Source organism: Gadus morhua, chromosome 5 (assembly GCF_902167405.1).
Source record: "Gadus morhua chromosome 5, gadMor3.0, whole genome shotgun sequence".
Classification (NCBI taxonomy): Eukaryota; Metazoa; Chordata; class Actinopteri; order Gadiformes; family Gadidae; genus Gadus; species Gadus morhua.
Window position 1 is genome coordinate 4,501,479 of NC_044052.1, and position 20,645 is coordinate 4,522,123.

The 20,645-nt window shown below is 46.1% G+C and overlaps 1 protein-coding gene and 1 long non-coding RNA gene across 2 annotated transcripts in view; both read left to right on the top strand.

Moving 5' to 3' along the window:
- Nucleotides 1–850: 850 nt before the first annotated feature.
- On the top strand, nt 851–6,467 carry LOC115543453 (uncharacterized). The gene is made up of 3 exons (XR_003976699.1): nt 851–995; nt 4,530–4,616; nt 6,393–6,467. It is a non-coding gene; the product is annotated as an uncharacterized LOC115543453 (long non-coding RNA).
- A 1-nt stretch (nt 6,468) lies between these two features.
- Nucleotides 6,469–20,645, top strand: part of dicer1 (dicer 1, ribonuclease type III) — a 28,239-nt gene continuing 14,062 nt past the window's right edge. The window contains exons 1-20 of the mRNA XM_030355817.1: nt 6,469–6,633; nt 6,747–6,909; nt 7,218–7,348; nt 7,501–7,635; nt 9,740–9,900; nt 10,384–10,552; nt 11,512–11,996; nt 12,655–12,787; nt 13,754–13,996; nt 14,302–14,456; nt 14,574–14,706; nt 14,791–14,866; nt 14,986–15,125; nt 15,233–15,415; nt 16,190–16,403; nt 16,542–16,695; nt 16,926–17,108; nt 17,432–17,537; nt 17,971–18,146; nt 19,559–20,288. Coding sequence (XP_030211677.1) covers nt 6,520–6,633; nt 6,747–6,909; nt 7,218–7,348; nt 7,501–7,635; nt 9,740–9,900; nt 10,384–10,552; nt 11,512–11,996; nt 12,655–12,787; nt 13,754–13,996; nt 14,302–14,456; nt 14,574–14,706; nt 14,791–14,866; nt 14,986–15,125; nt 15,233–15,415; nt 16,190–16,403; nt 16,542–16,695; nt 16,926–17,108; nt 17,432–17,537; nt 17,971–18,146; nt 19,559–20,288 — 3,984 coding nt within the window. The 5' untranslated portion in view covers nt 6,469–6,519. The remainder of the gene's footprint in view (nt 6,634–6,746; nt 6,910–7,217; nt 7,349–7,500; nt 7,636–9,739; nt 9,901–10,383; nt 10,553–11,511; nt 11,997–12,654; nt 12,788–13,753; nt 13,997–14,301; nt 14,457–14,573; nt 14,707–14,790; nt 14,867–14,985; nt 15,126–15,232; nt 15,416–16,189; nt 16,404–16,541; nt 16,696–16,925; nt 17,109–17,431; nt 17,538–17,970; nt 18,147–19,558; nt 20,289–20,645) is intronic.

Consider the following 20,645-nt stretch of genomic DNA (forward strand, 5'->3'; position numbering starts at 1 on the left):
GTGGCTTATGGCTGATGGCAAAGGATTTCAGGGTAGGCTTTCAACAGGGACTGTATGATGAACCTTTTTTAAAAAAACTACTTTCTTTCGGTAGCAGTTCTCCCAAGTCTTTATGTAACATTGCTGCCATCTAGTGACCATCATATACAGTTCTCCTGATTTGTATTTATCCTACATTGATACTGTACCGGTAGTTCTCGTTTTATGGAAATTAATTGTAATTAGTTGTTTGATAAGGTATTTTAAACAAATATCGTTCTGTTTCAATATATTTAACATCAAAAAGCTAAAAAATGGCGTGGTAACCATTCAAGACGTATACATAATACAAATGAAAGTTAGTTGTTTGATAAAGTATTATAAACAAATATCGTTCTGCATCAATATAGTTAACATTAAGCTAAACAATTGCATAGTATACATCCAAGACGTATGCATAATACAAATTAAAGACCTACAAGTATCTACCTCAATATGCCCAAATGTGTTATTAATAGAACTTAAATTATGTCCACTGAAGCTGAAGGAACACCGAATTAACACCCGTTAATTATGTGCACAAAGTTGATTTCAGGGGTAATACATATTTTTAATGTGTAAAGTATTCATGTTTATGTCTTATAACCTTACTGCCAATGGCAATACGCTGTTTGATAGCCATTCTAAATGTCGTATAATTATTACGTGGTTATCACCTACGTATAATCGTGCATGTTTATTATCACTCCAACGCACTGGGCGTCCCGTCTGCTCTGTATTCTCTAAATACAAGACGCACGTGTTACCGCTGTGTTGCTGTTTAGTTACGTATCTTACGTATTTTACGCAAATATTTTTCCGTAAACGGAGGCCGAGGTGAAGGAAGTGGTTCCGCGGCGGACGACTGATCGGCTCATCGAGACATCACAGCGCCTCGGGTGAATGGATGAAAGTCTATCAGTCGCTTGAATGTGAGTCTATATTCTCAACGTCGGACTAGAGGCAATATAGACCAGGTAAAATACGTTCTCTTTGTATTATGTTGCACTACGTTGTAATATTCCTGGAGGTATCGGCCTTCCCCACATAGAGTCCTAACGTCAGGCTATAGTTGTCGGCTAGCACGATGCTGCACACATGCATGTTGTTTCCAACGCTACACCGACCAGTCCCGTGCTAATGCTAAGGCTAATGCTAAAGCGAGAACAAGTACACCTCCATCTAATCGCCGACTGACAGTTTTGGAAAGCAAATCGTATGTATCGAATACAGAACAACGGGCTGTAAACGATATGTTGGCCCTAGGCAGGCGCTGGGGTGGCTGGTTTAGCTAGCGCATGCTAGTGCACTTTTAGACGTAGCGCATGCTAGTACGAAGGCAAGTGTGGGTGCTAGAGTGTGGGTCCTGGTCTGGATGCCGGAGTGTGTCTGCTTAAGAGGCTAATGGGTGCTAGTACTAGTGTGGGTTCTGGTTTGGATGCTGGAGTGTGGGTGCTTTGGATGTCTAGAGTGTGGTGCTCTGGATGCTAGTGTGGGTGCTGGTTTGGAGGCTAGAGTTTGGGTGCTGGAGTCTGGACGCTGGAGTGTGGACGCTGGAGCGTGGGTGATGGAGCGTGGGTGCTGGAGCGTGGGTGCTGGAGGGTGGGTGCTGGAGGGTGGGTGCTGGTTTGGAGGCTAGATTGGGTGCTGGAGTGTGGTGCTGCTAGTGTGATGAACTGTCTTCTAGTTGACCATCAAGGGGTCCACCTGTCGTGCCCTTTTTCGTTGTCGGTATCTTGATAAAACGAGTTATTACGAGTTCAAATGCATTAGCTTTGCTTTTCCATTGCTGACAACTATCATTTTTTATTATCAAAGTAACTAAACAGTTCCAGGTATTTTATGATAACCGGCGTTTCATGTTTACTATGAATGCCAAAACACGGTTTTGTCTCGGCTAGCACAGTTGTGCAAAGCATTACAAGAAACCTGCTGTTTAAATAACTGTATGACGACAGATGGTGTTCAATGTCTGGTAGAACTTTCTATTGATTCATTTTGGGAGGTGGAATATTTTCTCATGCCATACAGACGACCGTTCTTTCAGTGGCACTTTGCTGACTGAAATACAACCAGGTTCCTATTGTTTACACATAAGAAAACAGTAAAGGCATTGTATCGTCCTGAAAACATCAGTTTTCTGCAACTATCCAAAAGGCTGGATTACACACAGAAGCTTGTTGCGTGCTTGTGACAGCCATGAAGAGAGGTGATAAGAGCATGAAAAAGCTGCAGGGCTTTGTGGAGCACTGTAACAACCACTTAATGATAGAGAACACCCAGTGCCCTGTCATTAAATTGACCTCACTGTGCAACCCATGGAACTCAACCCTCAAAGGCACATTGCTGCTTATTATGAGAGCTACTTATGACTGGTAATACACTATGTATGACCACTATATCTCTAGCACTTTATTGTAAAAAATTCTTTTTGGAGTTAAAATGCCTTCTTTTTTTTTAAGTTAAACAATGTATCCAGGATGATCATCTCTTTGACAGGCATGTGTGGTGGTCTTGCAAATAGTTCAATTGTTTCGTCTGTCGTCTTTGGCCCAACAAGGTTTTAAATCAGGCTAGCAGCCATCAACCATGATTTTAAATAGTTATGTTCTCTGTGTAAACCAGGATTTAGATAACATTTCTTAAACTATCTCTGGAGGTAAAATTAGGCATCTATCACATGGTTAACCAAAGGTAAACCGAGGCTCTGACGATGTACAGTTTATGACAACTCCATGTAGAGGAGGCTGCTTTTCCCTTAATGCAGATATTATGAACATCATTATGATGACTACAGGGGTGTATGACCGTGAGTGTGTATGTTGGTGTGCAATTTGTTTGTTGATGGTCTGTGAATGTGCTGTAAGAACTCCATGAGTAGGAGGACAGCCTGTGTCTGTACTGTATGTTTGCAATATATTGTTTGTATTTTAACAGCAAATACTGAATGTTTTCAAGAACAATTCCCTTCAGGACGATAAAGTTTCTCGTCTTGGTCATCCGCCACCCTGTTTGCGGAATCACGATATGAATACCAGCGAAAGTCAATGGGGAACATGTCTATGGTCATGTGGGCTTTGGCCCAGTGAGATGTTGTTTGCCTTTCTTTCACACCGGATTATACCACTTTGTTACACTCACAATAGTAATCTTGTGTCTACTAGAAAATCTAGAATGTTGACATTTCATGTCAAACGTAAGTCATTGATAAAATTGCCACATGGTTAAGCCACCTGCAAACATAGACAAAGTACTTCGTATGTTGTATAAATAATATGCTGCAGGGGAGGTATCAGTTGGCACCTAGTGTGTCTAAACTCAGGCTGTTCAAGTGTGTATGTACCACAGTACCAGTATTATTTGGTTAGGTAAATATATATTTTCTTAGGGTTAGGGCGCACATGAAATGTGCTGTTCCTTGTCTGTGCCCTTACATGAATGGCTGATAAGATTAAAGAGTATTTATTTGTACTAATGTACTGTTCATGTTTAATTAAAAAAATATCAAGAATATAAACATCAATACACAATAAACCAAAAGGTTTATAGTGCAATCATCTTAACCATGTATTTAATCCTGCATCTTCAACTGCACGATAAGCCTGTAAATACTATAAGCACGCCCAAGCCTTTGTTGATTTTCCTTGTTTCGATCTGAGTTGGTTGACAATTTTAGTAGTATTTTAGTTTTTGCCTACATCGATATCCATGTACATACCATCATGCTAATGTTGAAGAACAGCTCTGGAAGAAAAGAAAGCAGGACTGACCACTCATAGTCGACTAGTAGGAAGCTCCTAGGTAAAGTTTTTTAGTCGAGTAATCACATTTTGTGCTATGATAAGCATGTGCTTCAATTGTTATTTCATTTAAAATAATGAGCGTCTCACAGGCACTTATCACCCATCATCTGAAAGTGAAATAAGCAGCATAGCACTGCTGGGTTGGTTGAGTATTTAAGAAATAATGCATCAATACAAATTTGTAATTTTAATATGGATATTCACCCCCCCCAATTCAGCGCTCCTCTCTATAGGGCCATAGTTCAATCTGTCAATATTTCTACACAACAGGTCAGTGAAATACAAGCGACCCTGCAACAAACTGAAACGTAAGCAAACAGACTACATATCACGTTTTAAAATGTCCCCAGTGGATAAATCGCAGTTGAGATGTCTCACTAGCTCTACAATGGTTAAAAGCAGGTGAAAAAATATCGCGTGTCTGTCAAGTACATCCACTAAATGAAATGCATATTAAAACTTACACCTAACCTTCGCTATGTGTATATCTCAGATTTATTTTCTGGACCAATTAAAAAAATAACTTGAGAAACTAGGCATCGTCGAGATTTGGACCATGTATCCGATTACAGTTTGGGGATATTTGTTGAAACCCTGAATCCCTATTATGATTCCCTACAGGAATACTCATAGCTGCCTTAAAATAGCTAATCAAGAAGTAAGTAGTTTTTTTCTGCATTGTACCAATACTGTCTTTTTGTGTCTCAGGGTGCTTCTGGACTGGATGAAAGCATCTCTATCATGAAGCCCAGATTAATTGCTGTATCCTTCCCCAGACGACCTCTGAACCTACCTGTGAGTAGAATTCAATGCCAAATATTGAGCTTTTCAAAATAATGCTACTTAAAGGGGACCTTTTATGCTTTTCGACTTTTATGACCTATAAACGTTGTTATAATGATTGATAGTCATGTTTAACCATGCACAAAAAATGATGTAGATTTTCGGGAAACTATTCCTCTTATCTGGGCGCTTTCAGCCTTCTCTGTCAACGCTCGGTTTCGTCCTTCTCCGCCCCCTCGCCCCCCTCCTGCCAACCCAACTCCGTTGTGATTGGTTACCTTCCTTGGAGCGCGCGCGCGGGCAGATTTGACCAGGCATATGGGGGCGTGGCAGGAGTACCTCTACGTAGATGTTTCCCGGAAATGAATCGCAAGTGAATTGCAATCGTTGTCCCGAGTGTTTAGCGCTCTGCACAGCCACCCCAGACTGTCAGCAGGGAATACGTCGAAATGCATGTATGTCATTATTTGACACTTTAGTATGGTTAAACATGACTATCAATCATTATAACAACGTTTATAGGTCATAAAAGTCGAAAAAGCATAATAGGTCCCCTTTAGACTTAATTTGTTTCACCTGAAGATAATGTTATCAGTCATCTTATTGTTCGTATAGCAATGTTTTCCAAACAATTTTTCTGGGGACCAATTTTTTCCAAATTGCAAACCAATTCACAATAGGCCTTATCTTTAAATCGTGAGAAGAATGAATTTGCGCATAAATGAACATTCTTGACTATTTTTACTGCTATTTCCACATTGCCTTTATATATAGGATCTTAAACCAGCCATTTCGAAGAGATAAATCACAGCTTTGCTTTATGCACGTGTCATTGAAAACATAATACACGTGTTAAATACTTGTCCTCTCATCAGTAAAACAAACAGAATGTACACTAGCCTTTCATACCAGATTCAATGTTAAAAGTACAATTATCAGAACAATACAACCATTCAGTACTATCAAAATGCTTCTTGTTTAACGGTTTTTTCCAATGCTCATGCCGAACAGGTAGGCTTGTGTTTAAGAGCAGCTATTGTTATCAGAAAGTCAATCAATCAATCACTCAATTCAAACAGTCAACAATCGATTTGTTGTTTGGTATACTGCAGATATAAATCTTAAATCAAAGAGTATGGAAGGGGGGGGCAGAGCGTGTACCATTAAGGCCTAGTCCTTACCTCAGCCACCGAGGTTTGATTCCTGATCGTGGTCCTTTCCTGCATGTCTTATCGCCCCATACATTCCTGTCTCTAGATTCAAAAACGATAAAACCTTTAAAATACAATTAAATAAACAATATATATATTTGTAATAATAATAATAATAATAAAAAAAAATATGGCAGAATTTCTGCAAATTTATTAGGTGACCCAAATAAAATCTCCCGCGACCCACTTGTGGGTCGTGACCCAGTATTTGGGAAACATCTAGAGCTAGAGAACAATCAAATATTTAGCAAGCTAGTGATGCAAGCTAGTGATGTCTGGTTAGCTTGCTAAATATTTCATTGTTTTCTATATGTAATATGAAATGTGAGATATTTATGGCATTTGTGTAGGATGATTTATAGACTTCCCCTCCGGTATAAATGATCTGTGATTCAGTCGACCAGCAGTCCTTCAAAGCCATCTTCATTAATAACATGCGTTTATTACCCTGGATTTCTTTAGTCTCTGTGCTGTCAATTAAGGTTACATGTTGAATACCATTGACTTTCTTAGTTCAGTAAATCACTTAGCAGGAACCTCTGGGCCCGCAGTGAGCGTCTCTCTCCCTGCTCTCCAGTGAACTCTTGCGGGAGGAGGATGAAATGAGATAGAAGAGGACGACAGGAGGAGCCCAGCCCGACCCCCCCCCCCCCCCCCCCCCCCCCTCGCCGGCACGCACCTCCGACTCCCTCTCCTTTTGAAGCATGGCGGGCCTGCAGCTCGTCACCCCCGCCTCTTCAGCCATGGGGCCTTTCTTTGGGCTGCCATGGCAACAGGAGGCCATCCACGACAACATCTACACGCCCAGGAAATATCAGGCCAGTAGTAGCATGGGCGCCCACGTTATACATTTTGTCACGCGACGTGTCAAATGAGGCACCGGCAACAAAGTGTCTTTTGGTGTAATTGTTTGGCTGTGTGGACATTACAGGTAGAACTTCTCGAAGCAGCTCTGGAACACAATACCATAGTCTGCTTGAACACTGGCTCAGGGAAGACCTTCATCGCAGTGCTCCTGACAAAAGAGCTCTCGCACCAAATCCGCGGCGACTTCAGAGACGATGCAAAGAGGACGGTTTTCCTGGTGAACACAGGTAACCCCAAAGTAGCTGCATCGCAAGTCCCCAATCTCCTGCGCCCATCCAAACGTCCATAGCAAAATTGTAAATCATACCTTATATTTTGCATTGTAACAGATTCCATATATTCTCTGCAATATGTACATTGCCATTACTACATTTTTTTAATTTTTTGAAGCCTAGCCAGCCCCATCCCCACATGTCTTGCTTTTGTTTTGAACGTTAACAACGCATTGAGTCGGCCCACGCGGTCTCTGAGGACTTGCAGTCGCTCTAGCCCGAGCCCCGGCCCACCGTGTGTGTCTGGTGTGTCCGCTGTGCAGCCTCGTCGGTGGTGCACCAGGCCTCCGCCGTCAGGACGCACTCTGACCTCCAGGTGGGGGAGTACACCAGCCAGGAGGACGCCGTCGCCCGCACCCCCCAGCAGTGGACCCAGGAGTTGACGGAGATGCAGGTTGGTCCCGGACACCCGCACCCTGATCCATGACCAACGTGTTCATTGTTGTTCAATGTCTGATGTCTGGGGCACTTGGTTCTTGTTAGTTTGTATCCCAGTAATGTCCTTCTGTCCAAATTATGAATGACTTTCATGTCTTTAATGTCCAGGTGCTGGTCATGACGTGCCACATATTCCTGCACGTTCTGAAGAATGGAATCTTGCCGCTGTCTAAAATCAACCTGGTGGTGTTTGATGAGTGCCACCTGGCCATCACCGACCACCCCTACCGGGAGATAATGACGGTAAGGGCGCGTCGGCACACCGGCTCTCACACCAACGATCACAGCGACATCATATCAAGCCGTTCTCTATGTAGGAGGATCCGTTATGTTTTCATTATTATTTATTAGAGCTGTCAAGCGATTAAAATATTTAATCGTGATTAATCGCATTAATGTCATAGTTAACTCTAATTAATCGCGATTAATCACAAATTATTTTTATATGCTAAATATCCCTTGATTTTTTTGTCCCATAATTCTTCTCATTTTAATTCTCTTATCAACATGGTGAAGTGCATCGGCTTGCCTTGTGCAAATGATTTTTTATTGATAACAACATTGGCATATACACTGATCAAAACAGGACAATACAAAAAAAGAGCCTATAGTGCAATTAAACGACTGCTTTGAACAAATGTCATTTGAACATAGCAGTCTGGCTACTGCTTCTTTGTTTTGAGCCAAAAAAAAAAAAAAAAAGTTTTTTTTTTTTTTTATAAAATAATTGCGTTAATCGCGCGATAAAAAATGTAACGCCGTTAAAGTTGGTTTGCGTTAACGCCGTTAATAACGCGTTTAACTGACAGCTCTATTATTTATATATAACTTTCAGTGAAACTAAACTTTTTTGTAATTCAAAATTTTCTCCTTTGTACCTTGAGTGATAATTCTCCAGATCTTTGCCTTTTAGATTGTTAAAGGACAAATTCCGGTAATTGAACATTTAGCCCCCTTTCTGGTTTGTCTGGGATGAAATGGAGTGGTAAACACAACATTTTGAATATTGGTCCTGTCTCGAGTATTTGGCTTATTTGGAATAGCCCCTGCCCCTAAACGTTAGTTTACAGAAATGTGAAACTCATCGAGTGGTTAGTGGTGTTCGTTGCATTCCTCACCAAGTATCGTAGTGAAATACAGTTTCTGTCGTGTTTTATTTGGCCGATGGTCGATTTTAATCGACGATCGACGATATATGGATTCCATTGTCGATCGTCTCAAGTTGCCGATGGAAAGGCGTTTTTTTTCTCTTTTTTATTTATTTAGTTTTGGCCGGAAAAAAAACGATGTGGTGTGGTGGCTACTTTTACAGCTTAAAAAGCCCCGGAAATTATAATTGAAGTTAACTGGCACAGGTGGAAACGCACTCTGTACCGCTGACCTGCCGTATTCACTCACTGCTGTAAGACGAGAGGGCAGGGCTCGAAAACTACATTGCATTTATTGGCATTAAGCGTGTGTCCGTATGTCTCTCACGCCCAACCGTTATCTTGGTCTGGACTAGTAATATGTAATGGATACATTATATTATACATTATCCTGCTTATTACACGGCTCCTTGCCAAAACAAAACAATAACTACACACAGTGTGTCTTTTTACAATTACCATTCGTGGTGTTGAATTTGATCAGCAGAGAAAAAGTCTGCCGAAGACGTTGGCGTCGCTTAGCAACCGGACACGCTGGGGTTGATAAGTTTCCGGACTACTCGCGGAATGATAAGAAAGACATGAATCAGGCAAAAAACATCTAATAGGTCCATGCAAAAAATCCACAAACCCTGACAGAGGTCTAGTTCGGTGGGACCCCCCCTCCCCCCCCTGCATTTAAATCTGCATTTTGTAAATGAAACGGAAACCGGTCCTGTAGACTTTTCGCTCGGTTCTCCGTATCAACAGTAGGGCTAGAACCGAGCGAAAAGACTACAACCACCCCCCCTTTTCGTTTCCGGTCCCGGTTTCGTTTACAAAATGCCGGTTTACAAAATGCCAAACACAACATGACAGAAACTGTATCGCTACGATACTTGATTTGGAACATCAACGAACACCACTAACTACTCGATGAGTTTCGCATTTCTGAAAACCAACTTTTAGGGGTGTTTTTCAATGCACATAGCCAGCCATTGTGAAGACCGCAGGGGTGATTTCGAAATTAGCCAAATACTCGAGACGGGGTTAACCACTCTATTTCATCCTAGTCAAACCAGATAGGGGGCTCAATGTTCAAAATACCGGATTGCCTTTTAATATTCTTTGTTTTATTTTTATTATGCAATGCTGTGCGTGATGTGATGTCCACAGGTGGGATGCGTAGTGACAGTGTTTCTCTGGCTCCGTCCCCACAGCTGTTTGACGGCTGTTCTGGAGGCCCGCGGGTCCTGGGCCTCACCGCCTCCATCCTGAACGGGAAGTGTGACCCCTCAGAGCTGGAGCGCAAGATCCTGAACCTGGAGGACATTCTGAGGAGCAACGCCGAGACGGCCACCGACCTGGTGGTGCTGGACAGGTAGGACGCCGTCACGTCCCAGAAGGATGGGGCTGCTTCTGTATTGGGGCTGAACGATTCATTGAATTCACACCGACATCGCAACGTAATCCGAGGCTGCGAATAAAACGTATTTATTTGTCTTTTGCAAAGAGAATTGTTATATCAATTCATCTCAACACATAGGCCTGGCCTAAAGGAAAAGCGCACTTTATATGTTGACTGCTTCCAATGCTTTGATGGTCACTGCTTTTAAAAAAAAATAAAAAATCACATACTAAATCGGATTATCACATTATTGGTTGAAATAGTCGGCATTCGATTATTTCCCCAAATCGTTGATCCCTTTTCTAGTTAACCTAGGGAGGGATAAGGTAGGAGGATTGTGTGCATTGGATGGGCTTGTGCCAGCTGTTGATAGTGTGTCATGGAGTCAGTCAGGTCTAATGTCTAGACTGCCCCGTACTGACACCTGTCTCCAACCCGTCTGACTGCCTATTGCAGATATGCCTCTCAGCCCAGAGAGGTGATCCTGGACTGCAGCCCTTACCTCGACAAGAGCGGCCTCTCAGCGCGTCTGCAGTCTGAGCTGGAGGAAGCTCTCCACTTCCTCAACGACTGCAACATACCCTCAGCCCGGGAAGACCGGGACCCCACTTTCATTTCCAGACAGGTAAACAAAATAGCCGAGCCTAGCATCCAGCAGGTGGTGTCCAGCACTGAGAGATAACAGAGCATCATGTCAGCACGTCCTACCTTGTGTGTGCCGCTGACCCCTGGGGCGGTTTATTACCGACACGAGCTGCATGCGTGAAATAGGCTTATAAAAATAAGCTGTTGTAGGCATCCAACAGCTGTTGGCAACAACGTAAGGCTGTGAAATTAGTAGTAGGTATTAGGGGTGTGCACGGGTACATGTGTACATGTGAACACATGTAACCGGTTAGTAAATCATAACCGTTTAGGAAAAATCTGTAAACGAAAACCGTAAAAAAAATAAATAATCCCTGCGCTATTATTTCAATGGGAATCGCGACGGTCCATACTTTCAACATAAAGTTTACATATTTATTATTCAAAATTCGTCCCAGCCTTTATACCACAGATACTCTTTTCTGATTACAGTTTAATGAAACAGTAAGCTGACAACATCCTAATTTACACCCCAACTGCAAATTAACCACACAGAGATCACCGTGGCAACCAGTCAAACAAATTTTCTTTTTGCGATCATTCTGCTCACGCATCCGCCGTGTTGATAAACAAATAATCCCCCTATTGAACGAAGTCAAACCGAGTGAGCATGACTGCGGCCACTTTCAAAAAAAAGAAAAATTCATTAAATAATAAAAAAAACGGTTAACCGTGTACATGAAAAAAAAAAAGGGGTTGTGTAACCGTTTTCAATTTTTTGTAACCGTTCACACCCCTAGTAGGTATACTGACAACGGAAAAACAAGACGATAAGTCAACTGCCAAGAATTGGGGAAAATAGCAACACACACGATGCAAAGCGCTTGCAAGAGGAAGAGAAGTTGAGCCCCTCGTGTACTAGATGTGACTGATTGCGTTAAGCTCTCGAGTGCCCGTCCCTGTGTCTCCGTGTGTTCATCCCCGTCCCTCCGCCCTCAGATCCTGGGCGACTGTCTGGCGGTGCTGGTGGTGCTCGGGCCGTGGTGCGCCGACAAGGTGGCGGGCATCATGGTGCGCGAGCTCCAGAAGTACGTCAAGCACGAGCAGGAGGAGCTGCACCGCAAGCTGCTGCTGTTCACGGACACGGCGCTGCGCAAGGTGCACGCGCTGTGCGAGGAGCACTTCTCGCCGGCGTCGCTGGACCTCAAGTTCGTCACGCCCAAAGTGCTGCGGCTGCTCGAGATCCTGCACGAGTACAAGCCCTTCGAGCGGCAGCAGTTTGAGAGCGTGGAGTGGTACAACAACCGCAACGAGGACAACTACGTGTCCTGGAGTGACTCCGAGGAGGAGGACGACGAGGAGGAGGACGAGGAGCAGGCGGAGGCCAAGGAGCGGCCCGAGGCCAGCTTCCCCTCGCCCTTCACCAACATCCTGTGCGGGATCATCTTCGTGGAGCGCCGCTACACCGCCGTGGTGCTCAATCGGTAGGGAGCCGGAGACTCGCCTCAGGCGTTTTTTCTTCGTATTAATGATTTAAAGTGTGGTTTTGGTCATCGTGGTGGGAATCTTTGCAGCTACATGATAAAAACGGGGGGGAAATGATTTTTTTCCATCTGTAAGGAAAGGGTTAGCTTTCTTTTGATCCTTTGCTGATACTTGCCTTCCCAAAGAATAACACATTCTAAATATATTTTTAATGCATTTCTTGAAACTTGTATCTCTTTGCTCGACCTCATTCACCCCGATTTGCATAATTACAGCACTGCAGGCGAGAAGTATTTTAACATGGGATGAAAGAATGCCCATGTGATGAAGACTGCAAATTATGTTGGCATAATATTGTGATGTTTTCTTTGAATACACAAGTATTTTGTGTGTTTTTCCATCTTAATGTGAATTCCCTTTTACAGGGCGTCTTGTTACTGGGTACATCAGTAGATATATTTAGACCTTATGCTTCTCGATATATTCATTTATCTGTTTCCCAATCTCACCCAAGGATATAAGAAGGCCAACACCAGAGAGACCTGAACATCACTATCTGTATTTGCACACCTGTATAACTGTATTTCAATCGTTTTCTTTTCTTGGATAACAACATGTATCACTCTGGCTTTCTCCTGCCGGCTGTTGGGTCATCAGTCTCATCAAAGAGGCAGGGAAGCAGGACCCAGAGCTGGCCTACATCAGCAGCAACTTCATCACAGGCCACAGTATCGGCAAGAACCAGCCCCGCAACAAGCAGATGGAGGTGGAGTTCAGGAAACAGGAGGAGGTATGCACACTCTTACTCATTTTAGTTCAAGCATGGCATAATAGGCCCCTTTGACAGTGGGAAAAACATAGTTGTAGCTTATAACAGAATTAATGGTTTTGTTTGATTTAGGTATGGCAGTGCACCTGTACAGATTAGAAACAACTAGTCTAGTTAATAGACATTGACCATGCTGGTGCTATGACAGAATTAAACCAACCTAATGTTAAAACCACAGTAGTCTGAAGTTCCTTAACCCTACTCTGGATGACCTGGGGAAACGGGCTCAGTACAAGAATAATACAAATCAAAAGGTTTCTGACAATATAATGCGTTTGCTGGGCTCAAGACTGCTAGATTGCAATTGTGATTATGTGGATGCAAGGTTTGTGCATTTAGTGCCAGTAAAAATAATGTCTTTATCAAAGTTCTCCCCAAACCGTTTTGAAGTGCTGCTGTCATTTTGTGACGGTTACATTTGTAAGAACACATATTTTAATTGGAATAACGCTAAGACACCATTTCTGCTGTGTTGAGGAGGTTGGTGGTTTTTCACTCGGTTACGGCAGAGCTTCAACGTGAAGTGGGGCGCACAGCAGAACAGAGGCAGGGAGCGTTGTGTCGTAGAAGGATAATAAACATCGGAAGATGGGAATTTAGCTCTTGTTCTGTCAATGAGTGGTGATAATGAAGGATTAGAGCATTTCTGAATCATTTAGGTGGGGAGTGGTGCGTGGCTTAGTAATGTGGAGAGTTTAATCGTGAGCCAAGAGATATCGAGGAACTGGAATTATTTTCAGTGAAATACGTATTTTCAAGTGAGTCATTTAAAAAAGAATGCACACAGATGGATGTGTACGGTTGTTAGTAAGAAACAACATGTTTATACTGCGAAACTTCTGATTATCTTCCACACACGTTTTCACTCATCAGTCAGGACCAGCACAATGCATTTAAATTCGACCAACTCTTCGACCGATTTTGCAGGTTCTTCGTAAGTTCCGGGCCCACGAGACCAACCTGCTCATCGCCACCAGCATCGTGGAGGAGGGCGTGGACATCCCCAAGTGCAACCTGGTGGTGCGCTTCGACCTGCCCATGGAGTACAGGTCCTACGTCCAGTCCAAGGGCCGGGCCCGCGCACCCGTCTCCAACTACATCATGCTGGCCGACAGCGAGCGCACCAAGACCTTCCAGGAGGACCTCAAGACCTACAAGGCCATCGAGAAGGTATCCGTCTCCCGTGGGTCACCTGGGCTGTGGTTTTGGTTTGGCTTAAATGTATTTTGATTGGTTTAAAGCATGTTCTGTGAGCATATGTTGTGCATCCATATATCTTCTTATCTAACCATGATTTGCAACAGCCTCGAGTTTATATTCTGCAGAAACATTTTGATATTGCAAATTAATATTTTTGGAATTGATAAGTTATAGATGTCGGGTGCAAGTGTCATCTCTGGCACTTTCCGATACACCAGACAGACGTTGACCGCTGCTCGGTAAGCCTCACCGCTGCTCTGTGCCCCCCCACCCAGATCCTGAGGAACAAGTGCTCCAAGTCGGCAGAGCTGATGGAGTTTGAGGCAGAGCACGTGCAGGACGATGACGACATCCTCCCGCCGTACGTGCTCCGCTCCGAGGACGGCGGGCCCAGGGTCACCATCAACACGGCCATCGGCCACATCAACAGGTATGCTCAGGGATCTGGTAAACGGGTTTCAAGATCAGAAGTCTGTGTTTCTAAATTTTTTTTGTTGAGTTAAATTTAAGAACGATGGGAATTATTATTTTTCTCGCCGTCCTCTAGGTATTGCGCTCGGCTTCCCAGCGACCCCTTCACCCATTTAGCCCCAAAATGTAAGAACTATGAGATGAAAGATGGCCGCCACCAGTCCACACTCTTCCTGCCCATCAACTCCCCACTGCGGGCTCCTGTCAAGGTAAGCTCCTTTGAGCCTTTCTTCTGACGCACGTACGAGGGCATCCACGGGGAGCCGTCCGTAACGTGTCTCGTGTGATTCCAGGGTCCCATAATGAGCTGCGCCAGACTCGCCGAGAAAGGGGTGGCCCTGCTGTGCTGTGAGAAGCTTCACAAGATCGGTACGGCCTGCCTGATGTTTTGGGCTTTGACGTTGAAGTCTCTGCGTGCGTTCAGCGATGGTTGAAACCGAGGGTTTGAACCAGAGGGTCTGAACCAGCACTTCTGCCCTGGGTTTCAGGGGAGCTGGACGACCACCTGATGCCGGTGGGGAAGGAGACGGTGAAGTACGAGGAGGAGCTGGACCTCCACGACGAGGAGGAGACCAGCGTCCCGGGCCGGCCCGGCTCCACCAAGCGCAGACAGTGCTACCCCAAAGCCGTAAGGCCCCGCCTCCCGTCTATATACCGGTTTGTTATTAGATCGGAAATATCCTGTTACTGCAAGGGTAGCCAACAACACGTGGGGTGGTCTCTCCACCCCGACAGATCCCAGAGTGTCTGCGGGACAGCTACGCCCTGATGGAGGAGCAGTCCTACTACCTGTACGTCGTCGGCATGGTGCTCACCACGCCCCTCCCCGACGAGCTCAACTTCCGGCGCAGGAAGCTGTACCCCCCCGAGGACACCACGCGCTGCTTCGGCATCCTCACCGCCAAGCCCATCCCGCGGGTACGTCCCCTCTCGTGTTCATGAGCCGGGTCCTTCCTGCCTCCCGAGGTGCTGAGGTAGCATGTTCTATGTTTTGCGTTGGTCATGCATAGAATAGCACGAATGGGATTGTGTTATTTTTGAACTTGCATTTTTATTGAGTTTACACAAAGTATTTTAAAGAAAAGCTCAAAAACATCATTGCAAAAAGAAAAAAGAAAGAAATACAAAATGATAAACAAAAATTGAAGAAGGATATAATAGTTACTGGTAGTATCTCAATTTCCAATCTTAAAATATTCGGATTGGGCATTCATTTCTACCGTGCCATGGCTCTTATAAATGTTACATTTTCCCAGAACTTTTCAAAAGTGTTCTCTTTGACTCTCAAAGTGTCACATTTTCCATCATAAAAATGTCTTGTCAGCCACTGTTCCTTCTTTGGCAAATGGGATTGTTTTTGCAAAATAGATGTGATGTAGACGTGTATCGGAGTGACAAGTAGGGTCTCAAATTTGGAGCGGAGAAAACAATGGCTTTTTGGCGTTTAATTATTGAAATATGTAACCCAGGCTCTTTTTCCCTGCCAAATGTGGCAGGTGTTCAGTTTGGAACCCGATTGACTGGTGACCTCCAGGGTAATTTCCCTCCCAATGCTTTCAAAACACTCGCAGTCGTTTGTCGTAGCGGTTACAGCGTTGGTGTCTTCCAACTCGAGGGCCGATTCATCCCCCATACCAGTTCTTCAACGCTGCAGTGACCTACAGTCAACAGCGTCCCCTTTCCTCCCTCTAGATCCCCCACTTCCCGGTGTACACGCGCTCGGGGGAGGTCACCATCTCCATCGAGCTGCAGAAGTCGGGCTTCACGCTCACGCCGCCGCAGCTGGAGCTGATCACGCGCCTCCACCAGTACGTCTTCTCCCACATCCTGCGCCTGGAGAAGCCCGCCCTGGAGTTCAAGCCCACGCTGGCCGACTCGGCGTACTGCGTGCTGCCGCTCAACGTCGGTGAGGCCGGACAGACCACTAGGATCTAGGGTCGGGGGGGGGGGGGGACATCTAGGGTTCGGACAGAGAGGGCTATGTTGATGTTGTTTGCTGTTCTGACTCGTTCTGATATTTCTCTGTCTTTTCCCGTCCTCCAAGTCGGGGACTCGGACACGCTGGATCTGGACTTTGAGTTCATGGAGGACATCGAGAAGTCGGAGGCCCGCGTGGGCATCCCCACCACCCAGTACACCAAGCAGAACCCCTTCACCTTCAAGCTGGAGGACTACCAAGACGCCGTCATCATCCCCCGGTAGGGCCCCACACCCACACTTCTCGGGGCGGGCAGCCATCGCCATTCTTGTTCTTTATTTCTTGTACATTTCCTTTTTTTGCACTTTATTGAGCTTGACTTGTACTTCAATAAAAATAGCTAACAAAAAGTGTCTTTGTGTGTCTAATGTCTATTGCACTGACCTCCCTGTTATAGCGGCCCCTGGTAGCCACGTTCAAAGGCACTCACTCCCTCTCTCCTCCCCCCAGCTACCGTAACTTCGACCAGCCGCACCGCTTCTACGTGGCGGACGTGTACACGGACCTGACGCCCCTCAGCAAGTTCCCGTCGCCCGAGTACGAGACGTTCGCCGAGTACTACAAGACCAAGTACAACCTGGACCTGTCCAACCTCAACCAGCCGCTGCTGGACGTGGACCACACCTCCTCCAGGTGACCCCCCGGGGGGCAGGACAATGGGGGGGCTCGGTGCGCACAACGGCATGGGGAGGAGCGGCACATGCTTTCGTGGGGAGGAGTAGAAGTGTTGTTGAACGAGGAGGGATATATTCTAGTTGTTTTTGTGTGAAGTAAGAGTAATACAGTCATTGTTATTTATGGGCATCATTAAGGTTGTTTTTTTTCTATTGCCGTTTCTGTTCATTAATGTTTTTATTTTATTCTCATTTATTTGCTTCTTTTTAATTGTGTGTTTGTGCCTGTGTGCCTGTTATTGCTGCGGCCCCCCTGATCTGGTGTGTTTGTGGTGTCCTCAGGCTGAACCTGCTGACCCCGCGCCACCTGAACCAGAAGGGCAAAGCCCTGCCCCTCAGCAGTGCAGAGAAGAGGAAGGCCAAGTGGGAGAGCCTGCAGAACAAGCAGGTAAAGCCTCCACATCACACCGACACCCGGCTCTTTCACATACGCCTCTGTGGCAACAAAATGTAATTCATTATGATTCAATTATTCTCCAGCACAATGTTTGTCGTTCGCATTGACCGGTGCTAAACCTCCATGCTTTACTTTGGTCTGCATCTTCTGCAGGGTTGGGTTGCATGTCCTTATTGAGACGTAAAGAATAAGGTGCTCTGTTTTACTCTGGCGCAGTGTTCTGTCCATCTATTCCTCTTGGTTGGCACAGGAGAGGCGTTTGGCATTTGGATGACCCACTGATCAGAACACACAGTGAACACTGACCGACTGAAGCCAGGCTGGCCAGTTACTGTTACTTACTGCTGTCTGTGGCGCGTTGTGGGGGCCATTTTAAAGTGGTTATTTCTTGACTTCTTGACTGTGCCTTGGTTGCGTTGTGCAGATCCTGGTCCCAGAGCTGTGTGCCATCCACCCCATCCCGGCGTCCCTGTGGAGGAAGGCGGTGTGTCTGCCCAGCATCCTGTACCGCCTCCACTGCCTGCTGACGGCCGAGGAGCTGAGGGCCCAGACGGCCAGCGACGCCGGCGTGGGGACCCAGAACCTCCCTCCTGACTTCAGGTCTGGCCGTGACAAATACCCATAATGATCATGATCGTCTAGGCAGCCTGAAGCACACATTGGACTCCACTTATAACATGCATGTTTTGTTTACAATTCTCCTTTGCGTTCCAAAGTCTAGCTGGGCTTATCTTCACTTTTTTTGTTGTTGCACATCCGGACACCTGGTGTTAAGCTAATGTATTGCACTTACTGAACTGAACAAAACAGTAGTTTTGTATTGCATACAATACCGTTCAAAAGTTTGGGGTCACTTAGAAATGTACTTATTTTTACAGAAAAGCAGTGCTTTTTTCAAGGCAGATAACATTGAATGAATCAGAATCAACGGTCTAGAGTCAGACATAGTTAATGTGGTAAATGACTATTCTGGAAACAGTTGATTTTTAATGAAATATCTAAGTAGATGAACAGAGGCCCATTTCCAGCAACCATCCCTCCTGTGTTCTAATGTTACATTGTTACAGCTAATCGTTTTAGAAGCCTCATTGATGAATAGAAAACCCTTGTGCAATTATGTTAGCACAGCTGAAAACTGCAATTTCATGGAAAACATGAAATTGTCTGGCTGACCCCAAACTTCAGAACAGTAGTGTATGTTGGAGGCTAGCTTAATTGTAAAAGTGAACATGGTCGATTAAGCAATGATTAAGCAATTTCAGATACCGCTTATCGGCCAACAATAATAGTCAGGTAGTAGTTAGTTTTAACAGTGTGGTGGAGCACACAGGTTTGTACTGGCCATGGGCTCAAACCCAGCTGGCCCCTTTCTGTGTGGAGGTTGTATGTTCCGCCCGTGTTAGTGTGGGTTTCCTTCCACACCAAAAGACATCCATGTTGGGAGATCTCCTATGGTAGTATAGTACTTGTGCATTGACGAGGTTGATTCTTGAACCTTAATGCACGTAGAATAGAATAGAATAGAATTTATTATTTGTCATTGCACATGTTACAGAGCAACGAAATTCCCAGTTACATTCCGTCCAAGAAACATAAAAGACAGTGTGGGGAGACAGGACGGAGAGACTGTCAGGCGCTTGTTCAACAAGAACCATGCGGCCCGCGTTAGATAAGAAAGTTTAAAAAGCTAAACAAGAGGGTAACGAGGAAAAAAAAAAAAAAGTCAATACCCCAAACTATGCTCCTTTAAGGAGGGCACAGTGTAGGGATTAGCAAAAAAAAACACCTCAACACATAAGCATCACATCAAAAACATCACAAACACATATGGGAGGGGGGAAGGGAGTTGGGGAGGGGAGGTGTCACAACTAATCGATGAGCACATATATTTCTTCCTCTAGTTTTGGGTTAAAGGACTTCCTCTGATTCATCTTAATCCGTGAAACTGGAAGAGGCTGATATTTTGTGACCGTGACGGAGGGCTTTGGCTAACAACCACGACCGGTCCCCAGGTACCCCAACCTGGACTTTGGCTGGAAGAGGTCCATCGACAGCAAGGCCTTCATCCCCTGCCCCGAGGCGTGCAGCGAGAGCCCCTGTCCTCACCAGCTGGTCGAGGAGGAGGAGGGGGAGGACGGCCCGCCTCCCTCGACTCCTCCCCCCTCCCCTGGGGCCCCCGAAGCCCCGCAGCCCGGGGACAAGGCCCCCAGCGGGGTCCTCCCCAACGGCACTGGCCCAGCCGGCGACCACGTCCCCCTTCAGGGCCCCCCGGAACAGCCCCTTCAGCAGCACGGCCCCCTCCAGGGCCCCCCGGAACAGCCCCTTCAGCAGCACGGCCCCCTCCAGGGCCCCCCGGAACAGCACCTTCAGCAGCACGGCCTGCGCCCCCGGCCCGGCTCGCCGCCGCCGCCGGCCCCCCCTACCTCAGCCCCCCAGCAGCTCAGCCTGGGACCCCCGGCCCCCCCGGCCAGCGACGACCCCCCGGCCCGCGGAGACGCAGCTACCTCCCTGGAAGTGGAGGTGGAGGAGCGCGCCGGGGCCCCGGACGCCCCCCAGGGCCTGGGGCCCAACCCGGGGCTGATCCTGCAGGCGCTCACCCTGTCCAACGCCAGCGACGGCTTCAACCTGGAGCGGCTGGAGATGCTGGGCGACTCGTTCCTGAAGCACGCCATCACCACCTACCTGTTCTGCACCTACCCTGACGCCCACGAGGGACGCCTCTCCTACATGCGCAGCAAGAAGGTGAGCCCGGTCAGACTAGGGGCCTCCTTCTTCAGCCCGCCGCAGTGTGGCGACCCCGCCCTGTCAGAGGGGGGTCTCCCGATGGACGCGGTGTCGCCCCGCACGAGTCCGTACGGTCCGCCCGGTGTCGTCGTCGATGGTCCAACCACTTGGTCCACGGTGCACTACACATACATTTAACTGAGGTTAAGCTGGTATCACGCCCCTTTAATGTGCCTCTAGAAACGCCTGCGGACAAGCCTTCCCACAATCCTTTGCCCCATGCGTTATCGTGCTAAAAACAAAGTGATTGGGAGGCGTTGCCTCAATCATGGGGCCAGTAAAAAGGATATATTCAAGAATGCCATTATAGTTAGC